At 36.7% G+C, this 15307-nt stretch overlaps 1 protein-coding gene across 1 annotated transcript; it reads right to left on the bottom strand.

Moving 5' to 3' along the window:
* Nucleotides 1–1529: 1529 nt before the first annotated feature.
* LOC106674161 (NADH-ubiquinone oxidoreductase 75 kDa subunit, mitochondrial) lies at nucleotides 1530–15304 on the bottom strand. Its single transcript, XM_014406728.2, has 11 exons — nucleotides 14974–15304; nucleotides 14543–14720; nucleotides 14378–14485; nucleotides 12805–13028; nucleotides 12606–12747; nucleotides 12324–12545; nucleotides 12122–12268; nucleotides 8716–9057; nucleotides 6672–6857; nucleotides 6102–6605; nucleotides 1530–1920 (listed from the first exon to the last, which is right to left on the bottom strand). The coding sequence occupies exons 2-11, from the start codon at nucleotides 14696–14698 to the stop codon at nucleotides 1753–1755; spliced, it is 2199 nt and encodes a 732-aa protein (XP_014262214.1). The 5' UTR covers nucleotides 14699–14720; nucleotides 14974–15304; the 3' UTR covers nucleotides 1530–1752.
* Between the last annotated feature and the right edge of the window lie 3 nt (nucleotides 15305–15307).

Below are 15307 nucleotides of genomic sequence, written 5' to 3'. Positions count from 1 at the left end.
TCCTCTTTTCATTCCCGAATTGGTGTCATTTCTCATATAGAGTGCCATTCCTATATGCTCTTATATAGAGCCAAGAGACAATAAGTGGAACACATTGAGCAGCTTTTCTCTGCAAGCTGGAAAAATACGTGGACTTTGGACCTAAAGTGTCAACCATGTGTTGCTGATTCCGAATCGGGTCTTGATGTTCCTTCTGCCGTTTGGATTCTCTTTAGGCCACGAATTGACCTTATTATGCAAGAGCTGAAAAATCGATTGAGTTCACTGCCAAATTTTCTTATTCTTTAAACCTTGTAATGTCTGAAGATGGGGTACCGGTGTCAGACTTACAGCTAGTAGATCCCACAGTCGTGGGTTCGATTCCCACCACCACTTTTTTTCGCCTAGGGTACCATTCTGGAGCAAAATAGAATCTCAGTGACCCCGAATTTGAACCGGACCCCCCCCCTTTGAAAATTAGTTTCTTTGATGGAAGAACAGTGGCACACCGAGGACTCATATGTGTTGCAGGCTACCAAAAAATGGAGGAAGGTAAGTTTGCTACAAACATAAACATTCTTGAATTGACTATCCTGAACATAAAAAATTAGAACAATCAATTAGTAATTATTCAGAAAACGTGAGATGCGGTCTGGTGTGATGTAGGTTTCAGAAAAACATTTTCTTTATCGTGCCAACGTTTCAATCTTTATTGAGATCATCTTCAGGGCCTGGGTATCATCAACTGCTTAAACTATCCGGCAACTTACATCGTTCTTACATCCTCTGGGCAAGAGAGTAAAGCAATATATCTATGATGGCAAAAATCCCAAACTGTTCCGCATCTCACGATTTCTGAATAATTATCGATTAACGGTCACTAATCACCACACACAATAAATTAGGTTTGAAAGTACCGTAATTGAGAAAAAATCCTGATTAAAATTGGAACTTTTGTCAAATTATGATAACTTTTAAAATACTACTTGGATTCATCATGAGCTACTACGAGGGAGTGAAGTTAAACAAACCGAGCTGTTGTGCGGGTTAAAACGTAAAAATGGCAAAGATTTTGATTGAATTTTTTATTTTAATCGGCAATAACTCAGCGACCCCTAGTGCATTGGCCGAAAAACAATCCCAACCGTACTTATAGGATTTGTTATCACCTTTCCAAATTTCATTGGTATGTGACCGCTAGATTTTTGAAAGAATTCTACCTAAAATTAAACATCAACATGATATCAAATTGAGCAATCCAAGTATCGAACTGGGAGAAAAAAAGCCAAAGCGTGATATATAATATGGCTTATATTATACATTTTTAAACCCAATAAAACAGAAAAAAAAGTTTTCCTGCAATGGAACTTTGACTTGTAAATGAAATTTTTACCCGAGGGGTAGAAGAAACGCACAAAGAGCATTTTCTTTATACGTGGACCTTATTTGAAATTGAAAAATAAAGTAAATAATCTAAAAATAATTTATTTCTGAACAGATGTATTTCCTAATAGTTTAAACACCTATTGCAAAGAAAAAGATAAAGCAAAAACTATTATCAGAGTTTATTTAGTGCACTTAAATACTTTACATCTGTACAACTGAATTTAACATCTAAAATGGATAACACAGTAAAAATCTTCATGTTTCTAATGAATCTGCTACACAGTTTATGCTAAAATAAATTATTTATGAATAAACTGCAATATTAGATTATGTATTACTGATTGGAGGAAAATAAAGTAATTTTCTTAAATTGTTAATAATTTTTTTTTAAGCTTTATCTTTATCGAAGTACTTAGATTCCTTTTGTTTTCTAGCGGCTTGAATGCACTTAGCCATGATCGATGAAGCCCTGCTGATCGGATCGGTCATGAAAAAGTCCTCGAGTTCTTTCTGCCTGACGTCCAAAGGCGTGTTGGCCATTTGCTTCTTTACCGACTGAAACAATGATTTGTATTAGTTCATCTATTGTAAAAATATGAGAAAAAAAATTTGAGGGTGTAGAAATGCGATGACCAAATAGGAGAAAGTTCTTGTAAATTATGGACTTTTGGATCAAGCTAAATGTAAATTACCATTAATTAAGGTTTTTAGTTGAGATAAAAAAGTCAATGGCACAAGCGGGATTCGAACCCATGATGTTCGGCTAGATACGCCGCTGCTCTACCATTTGAGCTATCATGACCTCGATCCACTCGGACACTAACTTCCCATCTCAACCCCACCTTTTGAATTTTCCCTCCTTTTTGCCATTTTTCAAATGTCGTGTAATTAAAAAACTTAATTAATTGAATGGTATTAATTGGTCAAGCGGACCCTGAAAAATAGTGATTTAAATTAATATTAAAAAAACTAGTAAAAATTTAAAAGTAAAATTGATCTATACAGAGTATTTTTCTAATCGTGTTACAAACTTTGCCATTAAATTCTGCATTTTAAATGGAACCAAAAGCCCTAATTAACTATGGTTTTAATCTCAACAGTTTCAGAGTTATTCCCTTTTTTTCTGATTTTTGCTTGCTTAAAAAAAACAATGGTAACTCCAAAACTAAAATGTTTCGGACAGATCCGTTGATACCACTGAAAACTACTTTAAATTTTCAACAAGATTCTATAAATAATAAACTTGTAAACGTTGGTGAAATAAGCATTTTAATAGCCAGAACTTTGAAAAATGTTTTTAATTTCAAAATTGATAAACTTAATATAGTAATTTTAAACGACTATTTCCAAACCTAGAGGCCAGCAAATTTCAAAAAACGTACTCCATTTAATATCTTTTTTAGTGGTGTAATTGCTTTTTCAAGGACTTTTTTCAAACACGAAGAAATTGATGAAGGAAAGGAAAAAATAGTGATTGACGGATTGGTGAGGTGGAAAGATTAAAAAATAAAAAACTTAAGGAAATTTTAATTGAATGAACTTTTGAATCATAAAATTCTTTTATTTCGGGGAATAATAATACAATAATCCTATAATCAAAGTTGCACTCGTGTTGGTAAATAAATAAATATTGCACTATTTCGGTTTTTTAAATATTTTTTTATTTTTTAATCTTTCCACCTCACCAATCCTTCAAACACTGTTTTTTCCTTTCCTTCGTCAATTTCTTCGTCTTTGAAAAAAGTAAATGAAAAAGCAATTACACCACTAAAAAGGATATTAAATGGAGTACGTTTTCTGAAATTTGCTGGTCTCTAGGTTCGGAAATAGTAGTTTTCAAATTTAAAAGGTGGGGTTGAGATGGGAAGTTAGTGTCCAAGTGGATCAAGGTCACGATAGCTCAAGTGGTAGAGCAGCGGTGTTAGCGTATCTACCCGAAGATCGTGGGTTCGAATCCCGCTCGTGCCATTTACTTTTTTATCTCAACTAAAAACCTTAATTAATTGAAATATATTAATTGGTCAAGCGAACCACGAAATTAGTGAATTTACTAAATGTAAATGTGAGATTGTGTCAACCAGATGAGCGCAGAGGACGGGGGTCTTGATAGCAGTAAAGAATGATCTATTGTGCTTCCCTGTTTTTTTATAACTCATTGGCCAGCTTCAGGTAGTAAATCAGCGTCCGTAGCTTTGCCAGCGGCTCCTTAGTGTAGGATCTTGCTTGCGATTTTTCTTGTACTAGTTGCAAGAATCTGCATCTACACAGAAACCCAGAATGTGTTCTGCGGTCTCCTGCTCTTCCTGGCAGTATCTGCACAGTATTTGTTCTGTTTGTACTCCTTTCCAGTGCATGTGCTTTCTTAACTGGCAGTGTCAGAAGCCCAACCAGAATCTTGATTGTGGTTGCCTTCCTGTATTCCATTGTAAATTTTGTGGATGGCCCTTCTATGAAACTCTTTGCGTACCTCATATCTTTACCAATATCTGTGGTATAGGTTTTGGACTCATTAAGGATCCATTTTAAAATGTATACTCTTTTGTGGCTGGCTGCTATGCCACAGGTGAGTTCAGGACCCAGAGAGCCCATGTTGGCTCCCTTTTTTGCCAACATGTCAACCTTTTCATTGCCTCTGTAAGCCGGTCCCGTCTTAGGGAACAAAGGTTGTAAATCTGAAGTGGCAATCACCCAGACGGAATGACGTGACGTCCCCCTCAAATCTGGCAAACATAACTTTGAAATAATTACACCGTTGGACAAATAGGTAAGAACATCAAAGGGTGTCGCAGACCCAGACTGGAACCAAATCATGTTTCCCACGAACCTGGAGAACATACAGTTGCAATAGTTGGACAACCGATCAAATAAATAACTATCTAGTTATTTAGTGCTGAAGGGTTGTCACACGATCAAAAATATGTAGCGATGTGGGATATCGTAAATTGGGGTCGCATCAACCATGTGCACGACACCCGTCTTCACTGGTTCACCCACGACATGGGAACTCCCTCGACTTTTGATTTTCCTTTCCACCCCTACTCCAGTAGAGAAACTGGTATAAAAGGGTTGACTGGGAAATCAAGTCAGTCAAAACTGGAGACTCACCCTCAGGTGATTGATAAGATTCTGTTGTTTGGGCACAGTTAAGACGGAATTTGTTCCAATAAATGTTAAGGAATATACTCTCTGTTTTATTGAATTCTAGAACTTTTCCTTCCCCTTCACAAGAATAAATGGCAACGTGCTTATGCCAACTCCTCTCTTGTCGCTTAAAGAAAAGCAAGCGAATATTGAGAGATGAGGCCGCCATGCTGTCATCTGCTTACACCTCTATGCCCCGAATGTCCAGGGACACATGCCAGGGTCAGGTCATTAGTGTCACTGACTTCCATGCAGTTCTAAACACTCTTTGCCTTCGCCTCGCATGAGGCTAGGGCCCTGAGTGCTACCTGACTTCAGAGAAAATGGCTATCTTCCGGAAATGCATCCCTAGCCTTTTTTTTCCTCTGGGCATTGTTCAATCGCTATGATTTCAGACTAAAAAAACTGTAGCACATCAACCTAGCTTTACTGTCAGTTCGGTCTTTGGGTTCAACCAAAATAAGCAAATTTTAAAATCTGTGGGGGTTAGCCGGGCGAAATTTCCAAAACCTGAATTATCTTCTTATTGTAATTTTTCAAGAAAAGTCAATCCAAATGTAGGTCTGCTAAATCGTTCCTTGCCCACCAACATTTACAATTAATTTTCCTTTTTTTGTTCAAAAATTTAAACTGCAAGCAGGAAAGCCGCAGCTATTTCACTCGTCATGTTATCGTGGAAACTAGTTCAACTGAGCAGTGCAGGTGTGTACTCAACAATTTGCCTATAGACAGTCGTGTGATTGTAAGCAAATGTTGTGATGTAATGGGCTAGATACCCACGACACAGGTGGGGGGCTCGGCCAATGGGAAGATCACCGAGGCAGTGGGAGCGAGGAAAAAGTAGGTGCACCTGGACCTAGAAGATGAGGGGAAAAGAAGTAGAAAGACTTATATTATTAAAAATTAGTGAGCGAAGGATTGGACAAACGAGCCATTTTAAATTTGTAAATATAGTTTGTTTTGGTGTGAGGGTGATGTATCCTTTTCTGTTTTTTAAAATTTTATTTCCTTATTATTTTGTCCACTCTATTCCACCGCCCGATTTGAAAACTTCTCGATATCCCAAGATCTAGTACACCATGGGAAGTAGAACAATTTCTTAGAGTAGAGAATTTTTTTGGAAGATTCTTTCCCGATTTTTAGAAAATAGCAAAACCAATGATCGATCTAAGAAAGAAAAATGCGAACTTAGTTTGGTCACCGCAAGCAGAAAATGCGACATTCTAAAGAAGAATAACACAACCATGCTCTGCTACCAGTTTTATCACCCTCCCACCCCTTTGCTTTTAAGTGGGGGTGTAGAATAGAGAGTGGAAAAATAATAAGGAATACAATTAAAAAAAAAAAAAAAAAAATTAAAAAAAAAATGTTTGAACGATGACATCATTTTTTACCTTATAAATTGTATGTTGTAATAAAGGAATTTGAATCTTATCTCTGATTTTGAATTTTTTAAATTGTACATTCCTTCCACATAAAAAAATAAACAAATGCGCTAAATGTCTACGCATCGTTTAGTGAAAGCAATATTGAGCATCTACGCCGCTTACAAAATTTATTAAACAAAAAGAAAAGAATATCGATAGAGAAATTACCTGAGAGAGTTCAGCAGCCTGTGCAAAAAAATTTGCCTCCTGAGCATCACCATATCTTGTTAAATTAGGCGACACTTCATCCAGCCTAGCCCGGACTTCATTCAAGTTGTCATAGGGCAACCTTTTTCCTAGGACTTCTGAGAGGGCCCTTAAGATTTTCCAGTCCTCCCGCGCCATGCCAGGCGGTGTGACGGCGACGAGAGTCTGCTGTGCCCTGCCTTCTGTGTTGACATAGGACGCCTGCTTTTCCGTGTATGCCGCACCTGGTAAAACGATATCCGCCATTGCGGCACCGACATCGCCGTGGTGGCCTTGGTATATTACAACGGTATCTGGCGGTAAATCAGAACGGCTGATGGTTCCCTCATCCGCACCGAGCAAGAATAACACCTTGGGCGGGTTTTCCCTGACAGCAGCCACCCCGGCTTTATAGCCGAGGTCCAGTGCGGCCACCTGCGAGGCTACGTTTTGAAGAATGTTCAACACTTTCCACTGTTCCTGTCCCTGAACGAAAAATAAGAAATATAGTCTTGTTAATGTAATAATGTAGATTTATGAAAAAAATATTACTTCCGCTTGTGAAGACAAACGTTTTGCCAGCTGTTGGGTCTGGCCGAGGAGAGCACCTCCGTCTTCTCTTGCCAGCTGTTGCGCCCCAAGGACGATCATAGGCTTCTTGGCCTGGAGTAGCTTCTGACTATAAGGGTGAGTCCCTTCGACAAGTTCGTTTATAATTGTAGGAGCATCACCCAAGTGCTTAAAAAAATTAATAAAAATAAATATATTTGCGATTTTAATAAATAACACAAGAGAAAAGTGGTCAAAACTATAAAATTTGAAATACAGTTGAACTTAAATACCCCTTTCCCCCCAAAAAAAAGTAAGATACCGTTCTAATCCTGGAGAGAGGAGAGGAGAGCCATAGAATGGAAGGCCCAAGTTAGGAACAAAGTTGTCCAATATAAAAGGTGGGTTGGATTTGTACGAGAAAATTTGAACTAAAAAAGAAAAAAAAATATAGGGGAAATGAAGCAGGGTGTGGAGCGCCAGGAGAAAGGAAAAGAGCGATAAAAGGGCAAAGACAGCAGACAAGTTGAGTCTGGTAGGATCAAAGCGATAGATGGAGAGGATGTCGGTGGTTTGTTCAATTTTCCTCCTTATGTGCAGCTCAAGGATTCATAGCTACAATGAGGAGGACGACTAAGGAAAGCATAGAAACGTGACAGGCGGATATCCCCAGTAAATAACAAAAGTCGAACAGTTCATCATGCTGAGGGATTCATCGACAAGGAACCAGGGAGCTGCTTAACGGAAAACTGAAAATTATGAGTTTTGCCCAGCCAAGAAGGTCATGACCGACCCTTGACAGTTGGCCATCTGGCCCAACGTTTCTGCCTTGGACAGTTAATGGGTTAGACAGATGGACATGGTCAACCAGAGCCAGGAGGACGACATCAACCATCCAAGGTAGTGATGAGTCGGATAGTGTCTAATGTTGAAAACTGGCCCAATGCAGGACAAATTGACTCTCGAGTGTCTCCAAAGTAGTAGAACTTGGTTGACAAGAGTCAGGAGGACAGTATATCAGCTATCCAAGACATAGACGAGTTGGATAGAGTCAACTGTTGAAGGATGGTCCAATCCAGGACGGATTGACCATCAAGTGTCTCCGGAAGTAGTGGACAGGATGGCCTCGGTTGACCAGAGCCAGGAGGACATGTCATCCACCATCCAAGGAGAGATCAGTAGGATAATCGACTGTCGAAGAATGGCCTAATGCAAGACGAATTGACTGTCGAGTGTCTCCAAAGTAGAAGACAGGATGAACTCGGTTGACTAGAGCCAGGAAGACATGACATCAACCATACAAGGTAATGATGAGTCGGATAGTGTCTAATGTCAGAAACTGACCCGATGCAGGAAAAATTCACTGTCGAGTGTCTCCAAGGTAGAAGACAGGACAAACTGTTGACCAGAGCCAGAAGGGCATATGTCAACCGTTCAAGACAGAGACGAGTCGGATAGTGGCTAGTGTCGAAAACTGGCCCCATGTGGGACAAATTGACTCTCGAGTGTCTCCAAAGTAGAAGACGGGATGAACTTTGTCGACCAGAGCCAGAAGGGCATATGTGAACTATTCAATATAGAGACGAGTTGGATAGTGACTAATGTCGAAAACTGGCTCCATGCGGGACAAATTGACTCTCGAGTGTCTCTAAAGTAGAAGACAGGATGAACTCGGTCAACCAGAGCCAGGAGAACATGAGATCAACCATCCAAGGTAGTGATGAGTCGGATAGTGTCTAATGTCAGAAACTGACCTGATGCAGGAAAAATTGACTCTCGAGTCTCCAAGGTAGACGATAGCTCAAACTTGGTTGACCAGAGTCTGGAGGAAATTACATCAGTATCCAAGACAGAGATGAGTTGGATAGAGTCAACTATCGAAGAGAGGCCTAATGCAGGAAGAATTGACTTTCGAATCTCAGAAGTAGTGGACAGGATGGGCCAGTGTAACAATAAATGTTTATGAATACTACCTGTCTGGTTTGATCTATTTTTGAGTGCCTGCTTATACTATACATGTTGCTAAAAAAAAAAAAAAAAGTAATACCTTATAATCGTAAGTAAGGTTGACTTTGGGGCCGATAAGAGCAACTTCGAGCTCGTTATGTACCCAACCCTTTCTGATTCTCGCGTTGAAAAGCGGTGCTTCAAACCTTGGGTTCGTGCCGACCAAGAGGACAAGGTCGGCCTCTTCAACTCTGGCGATTTTGTTGTTTAACAGGTAACTGGACCTGAGGTCTGTGCCAGAGCCCTCATCTGGAAAAGTGTATTCAGTGCACACGACTTCACTTCCTAGCTTATTCACCAAATCTTTCAATGCGACAAGCGATTCAGCATCACACAACCCTCCAGCAACTGCTGCCACTTTTTCACCACCATTTTTCAATGCCTGAAAATGTATTAATAATAAAAATTAATTAATAAATTTAAAAACAATACTGGATGCCAGGCTACTTGCGTCATAAACTTTGCCAGTGAATTTCACACCTCCAGTGACAAAAAAGTTCGCACTCTTTCGCATATATTCAATACTACATTTTTTTTTGCAATTATCTACGATTTTCGTCATAAATCTATTCCCAACGTTATCTTACAAGGGGGACGACCAGGTTGGTGGGTCACGGATTTGAACCAATCTTTTTTCTGGCGATTCTGCACTCCAAAATATCGTTCCTCCACTATTTGTGAATAAGTCCTTCATTTCGCAAAAAAAATTTTGAAAGTCGAAATTTTCCGTTTTTTAATATTTTTATTTTGCTGTTCTACCTGCTCGAATCGACTTGGTGAATAGTTTTACAACATTTTTATGTAGATTGCAGTAAAAATATGTAGTAAAGCTATCAAAGTTTACCAATAACGAAAATATTGTTTAAGTAAACATAGTATGTTTACTAAATTTTTTTCTGTGAAACTAATAAGAACCAATTAGAACATGTTCGTTATAAATAGACTTAATGGAATTCGTAATAAATTGATTCAATCAGGTTCGTGAAGCTTTTTCAAAATCTAATTTTAATAACGATTAATTGAGCATTTATGTTATTTAGCGATTAAAAAACATGATTTTTTGTGTTTTTCAATATTATTGTTGGTTAACATAAAAACAAAAAGTTTTGCAACGCAGAATATTCCAAATTGATCCAAAAAGATAAATATACTGCTTTTTTCCATATTTTAACAAACATTCTGCTTGCAAAGTTGGTTGAAAAATGGTCAAAATTTGGATTTGTCCTCATTGTTGTGATTATAAAACCCTTAGATACTAACTTATGCGGAAATCGATAATTTAAATTAAAAGTAAAAAAAAAATTAATTTTTTGAGTTCAATGACCTTCTTGCGTGAATGACATTCCTAGTGCGAGCTCTAAAATCACATTTTTCTCAAATCCTAGAAGACCGATTTTCATGGTTGATAATTATTTTTAAAGAAATTGCCAAGTGCATTTTATAACTGTATCATTAATTAAAATTGGACTATTATTTCCTTTTTAAAAACGAGGTTAGGTTTTGATAAATAATTCTGCTATTTTCTTGAAGAAATCTTTTATATATTTTTATTGTATATTTCAACTGGTGTGCTTGACTTTAAAATCCTTTTAGACGTTTTTGAATTATAGCCATTTCAATGTGATATTTCGATAATGACTTCACAACAATTGAAAAAATTTTAGGGGTCAAAACAATCAATAGATTTAAATTCAAACAAAAATTTATATTGAAGGGTCTTTAGAGGAGCTAAAACGTAATTTCATATTAGTTTTAAGAAAACAATTTGTATGACCTAGTTTATTTGAAAAAAAAAAAAAAAAAAAAAAAAAATTTTAAAGAAATTTTTTGGTTACTGATAAACTGATAGCTTTTACTATATTTTTACTGCAATCTACATAAAAAATGCTCTAAAATGATAGATATACTTACATTGTTGATTTGAGCAAGTAGATCGGTAAAATTAAAATATTAAAAAATGGTAAATTTCAAATTTTTTTTTGGCAAAACCAGAGCCCATTCACAAGTGGCGGATGATACACATCTGATATATTGCAGTGTAGAATCACGAAAACAAGTTTGGTCCAAATCCGCGACCCACCAACCTGGTCGTCCCTTTGTTAATAAAAGAGCACAGAAAGAAAGAAAAATGAAACAAAACGCGTTAAAAAGAGACGATAAAAATCGCAAACAACCAAAGCAGAAAAATTGGACAAAATATCTACACAAAACACAGACAAATGAAGAAAAAGAATAACATGTTGTAAAACCCAACTTTAATGTAATAAAAAAGCACAAAAAAGAAGAAAAATTTAATATAAAATCAAACAAAACAGAGAAAAAAGAAAAAACAAACATAGTGAACACCAAAGAAGAAAAATTATGTTGATTTTTTATTTTATTATTTTTTTTATTAGTTAAAGTTTGGTTTTAGAACTTCTATACCCATTTGTAAGTATGTTGGGTTTGAATGCAAGGCCACTTGATTCTAACCCAGGACCTTTACTAGGGACTTTAGGGATTACCTTTCAGTTATTAGTGCTGAAGCAATGCCTAAACTGTTGTATTTTTATTTTTATTTTTTTAATTTTAATTTTAAAAATATGAGTGTATATATATTCGGTCTAATTTTTTTGCTTTGTTGTTCGCTGTTTATTGCCCCTTTTTTATTGTTGTTTTGTTTCATTTTTTCTTTCTTTTTGTGCTTCTCTTTATTAAGTTTAAGTTGGGAAATAAATTTTGCCTAGGACAAAAAGTTGAATTACTACAATTCCCTGCTGCTTTTCACACTGCCACCACTTTTTTTCCATTTAACATAAAACATGCATTTTGGTTAGATGTAATTAAAGAAAAGTGTATACCACTAGAAATCTTATTAAACAAAGAAATTTTTATGAAATTTGCCAAGATCTACAGTGAATTTTTCCAATAAAGTTGAAATTTTTTTTTATAAATTTAAATTTAGCTGTTTTGAAAGTTTTTTTAAAACCAAAAATCAAAAATACCAAAAATTGTAAATTCCAGAAGGGTGCCTTCTTAAAAGAAATTGCTTGAAAATGCTCTTTAATTTTTTTTTTAAATTTTTATTTCCATCAAAAATGAATAGTTCAAGAACTATGAGTAAATTTATGATGAAAACCATAGATAGTGTGTGGTGATTAGTGACCATTAATTAATAATTATTCAGAATTCATGAGATGCGGTCTGGTGTGATGTTGGTGGCAATGTTGGCACGATAAAGAAAATGTTTTTCTGAAACCTACATCACACCAGACTGCATCTCACGATTTCTGAATAACTGTAGATAGTTTTAAAAAAAAGTTTAATATCTCCAAAAGGGTTGAGAACTGGACCATGATTCATAGGAACTTTTTGCCACTCTGGAGGTGTGAAATTCACTGACAAAGTATGTGATGCAAGTAGCCTGTCATCATATTTCATAAGAAATTAGGCTAAAAGATTCTCACCTTGGCAGTTGCGACGAGGGCATCTTCCCATTCGACAGGTAGGAGGTCACCTTGCGGCCCTTTAATCATCGGTGTTACTAATCTCTGCCTTTTCAAGCCGTCGTAAGAGAACCTAGCCTTGTCGGAAATCCACTCCTCGTTGATATCCTAAAATAGCAAGCCTTGAGAAAAACAAAACAAACTGGACATGGAATATAATCACCTCATTGACACGAGGCAAGACTCTCATGACCTCGCCCGTCCTCGTGCTGATAATGATATTCGAGCCAACGGCATCGAGTACGTCGACCGACTCTGTCTTTCTTGTTTCCCAAGGCCTGGCTGTGAACGCATACGGCTTTGAAGTCAACGCACCAACTGGACACAGATCGATCACATTTCCAGAGAGTTCTGATAAGAAAAACTTTTCTACGTAAGTTCCAACCTAAGAAAAATAACTGATTATTATCCGGCTATTTGATCATATATTTGCACTAGGTGGTACCTGCATGTCGGAACCCCTTCCGGTTGTACCAAGATCGTCGATACCGCAAATTTCTGATGCAAAACGAATACACCTTGTGCAGTGGATGCATCTTGTCATTATAGTTTTAATGAGTGGCCCAATATCTTTGTCCTCAACAGCCCTGAAAGACGAACAAATATAAAAAAACAGCCAAAAAGTTAAACAAATTGTAAAATACCTTTTCCCAGTGAATTCAATGTCAGTAAAGCGAGATCTGTCTGAACCGAAGGCCATGCTTTGGTCTTGAAGATCACACTCACCACCCTGATCGCAGATCGGACAGTCCAACGGGTGGTTGACGAGGAGGAATTCCATAACACCTTCCCTCGCCTTTCTCGTCATATCAGAATTAGTTTTGATTCTCCACCCTTTCATAACAGGCATTGCACAAGCCGCAACCGGCTAAAACAATAAACGCATATTTATATGTTAACATAAACATGCATCAAAAATAAGCATAGCACAACAGAAAATTTGAGAAAAGTATTTTCATTTAATTACAATTCTACAAGTGAAATTCTTGACAATTATATTATTCTTAACTTTCTACCCAACAGCATGTTTAAAAAAAAAAGAAAAGAAAAGAAAAGCACAATCCACTAACAAGCCAAATGATCAATAATATTGCACAATATTACAAGTTGCGCAATATTTTCGACTGTTTAGGGCTGGTATTAAAGTTTGCTCAATGAATGAACAAAAGTTTGAGCGGGTTTAATTTTTATTGCACTGTGAAGAGTTAATATTGTGCAATATTTTTTAGTCTGTCCAGCATACGAAGGGCAAGGACTTCTCGCAACAACATTGATCCTTATGGGCCTGTCAATATTATTGCGTGATAAATTGGGATCAAGATGTGGTTCACTACTATTGCACAATAAAAATATTATTGAGAACATATCATTGTGACTGTGAAGCATATTTTGGTCAACTGTTGCACTTTGCAACCCTTTAGGCAAAGGCTCAATCTTTCAAGTGATTTAAAGGAGTTACTGGGTCCCCAGTATTTGTTTCGAAGAGCACTTTTCAGCTTTCTAAAATTTATTGGAATTTATAATGAGATTTATACCTTTTCCCAAATTGTTATACCGTTGAATGTTTGTCTGCTAGTGTTTGAATGAGAGTTGTGCGTGCAAGATTTCTTTCTTTTTTTCAGGAATTTTTGAGCCTGCCGGAGTGAAATAGAAGAAAATACAAATTGCGGGGTAATAAACTACAATGCTCAAAATCGTAATTTAAATAAGAAAGATAGCTCAAATTGTCTAAAAAGGATAAAAGGGTTTTATTCGTGTAAGATATTATTAAATGTTATTACACAATATAAATGATTATGATTATTTGGAGATCGTGAGACAGGTTCAGAAAAACATTTTCTTTATCATGCCAACATTTCAATCTTTATTGACATCATCTTCAGGGACTAGGATCTTTAAACATTGTTTAAATTATACAAAATGTCTATATAACTTTATAAATCCCAGGCCTTGAAGATGATCTCAGTAATGATCAAAACGGTGGCATGATAAAGAAAATGTTTTTCTGTACCTACGTCACAACAGACCGCATCTCATGATTTTCAAATAATCATTAATTAACGGTCACTAAACACCATAGATAAATGATTATTGTGAACTTATGTCTACCAAAAACCTCAGCAAAAAAAAGTAGTGTCGGATCGGATCCGACCGTCGTTTATTTCATCTCAATCATAGTTGAGGGTTAATTAAACAGTTAAATAATTACTACTTTACCTTTGGAGACTTTTCGACTTCTACCAAACACATCCTGCAGTTTCCGGCGATGGCCAGACGTTCGTGATAGCAGAACCTCGGTATTTCCACGCCCACCATAGCCGCAGCCTGAATAAGTAAAAAAAAAATCACAACCGGATCGGTGAAATATCGACATGGTCATACCTGCAGTACAGTCGTTCCGGGTTCGACCATGACCTTCTTGTCATCGACGAAGACCTCAAACTTCTCCGGAGCCTTCGTGGCGGTGCAGCGCGTCCCTACACCGAGCACAGTCTTCGAAGCAGTCGGCACTGCCCTAGCAAGCGGTACTCGCAGCATTTCAACTCTTGTTTGCTAAAACCTGGAAGAATCCAACACTCAAATCAAACAAAACAAAAAGCCGACTTTTTTTAAGGTAAGTCTTATCAGGTCAGGATTTTTATATTTGACATATTGTGCTTTTTATAAATTTGATATTCTATGGACGTACTTTAGGATCTTTTTCTTCATAGGCAAACGAAAAAAAAGACCTTAAATGTTTTTAAAGGATAAACAGATTTTACTCAATTTTTTTTGAAATGTGAAAGCGAATTCTAAAATTGCCGATTAATTACCTTGTTTAAAATCCCATGGACAGAAAGGATTTACGTTTAAAAGCCGATCCGAAATCCAAAGAAGTCCAGGACTGCAAAGTGGTCGAATAATATTAAGAAATAAGAAAAGGTGATGAAAATAAAAAAGAGAACCAGTCCCTATCAGCTGTGCCCGAGAGTGCAGCACGTTCAATAAACTAATCCCGCTAGTTTTCCAAACGCGAAAAAAAAGATTTAAAACAAAAAATTGAAATAGAAATATTAACTTTATACGAAATTTAAAATTTTAATTTGTTCAAAATTGATTTTTCAATATAAATAGAAATAGGATGGACAAGGTTAAGGATGACGTATG

Source organism: Cimex lectularius, unplaced genomic scaffold (assembly GCF_000648675.2).
Source record: "Cimex lectularius strain Harlan isolate CLEC.00 unplaced genomic scaffold, Clec_2.1 scaffold126, whole genome shotgun sequence".
Classification (NCBI taxonomy): Eukaryota; Metazoa; Arthropoda; class Insecta; order Hemiptera; family Cimicidae; genus Cimex; species Cimex lectularius.
The sequence above is the reverse complement of the archived record's forward strand: the minus strand, read 5'-3'. Positions and strand labels throughout refer to the sequence as shown.

Bases quoted from the DNA above. Each gene is read 5' to 3' on its own strand.
- LOC106674161 (XM_014406728.2), bottom strand. From the start codon at position 14,698: ATGCTGCGAGTACCGCTTGCTAGGGCAGTGCCGACTGCTTCGAAGACT. The intron at 14,486-14,542 runs GTATGACCATGT...TTACTTATTCAG, and splicing joins CCGGAACGACTGTACTGCAG to GCTGCGGCTATGGTGGGCGT. The intron at 12,269-12,323 runs GTGATTATATTC...TTGCTATTTTAG, and splicing joins TCTTGCCTCGTGTCAATGAG to GATATCAACGAGGAGTGGAT.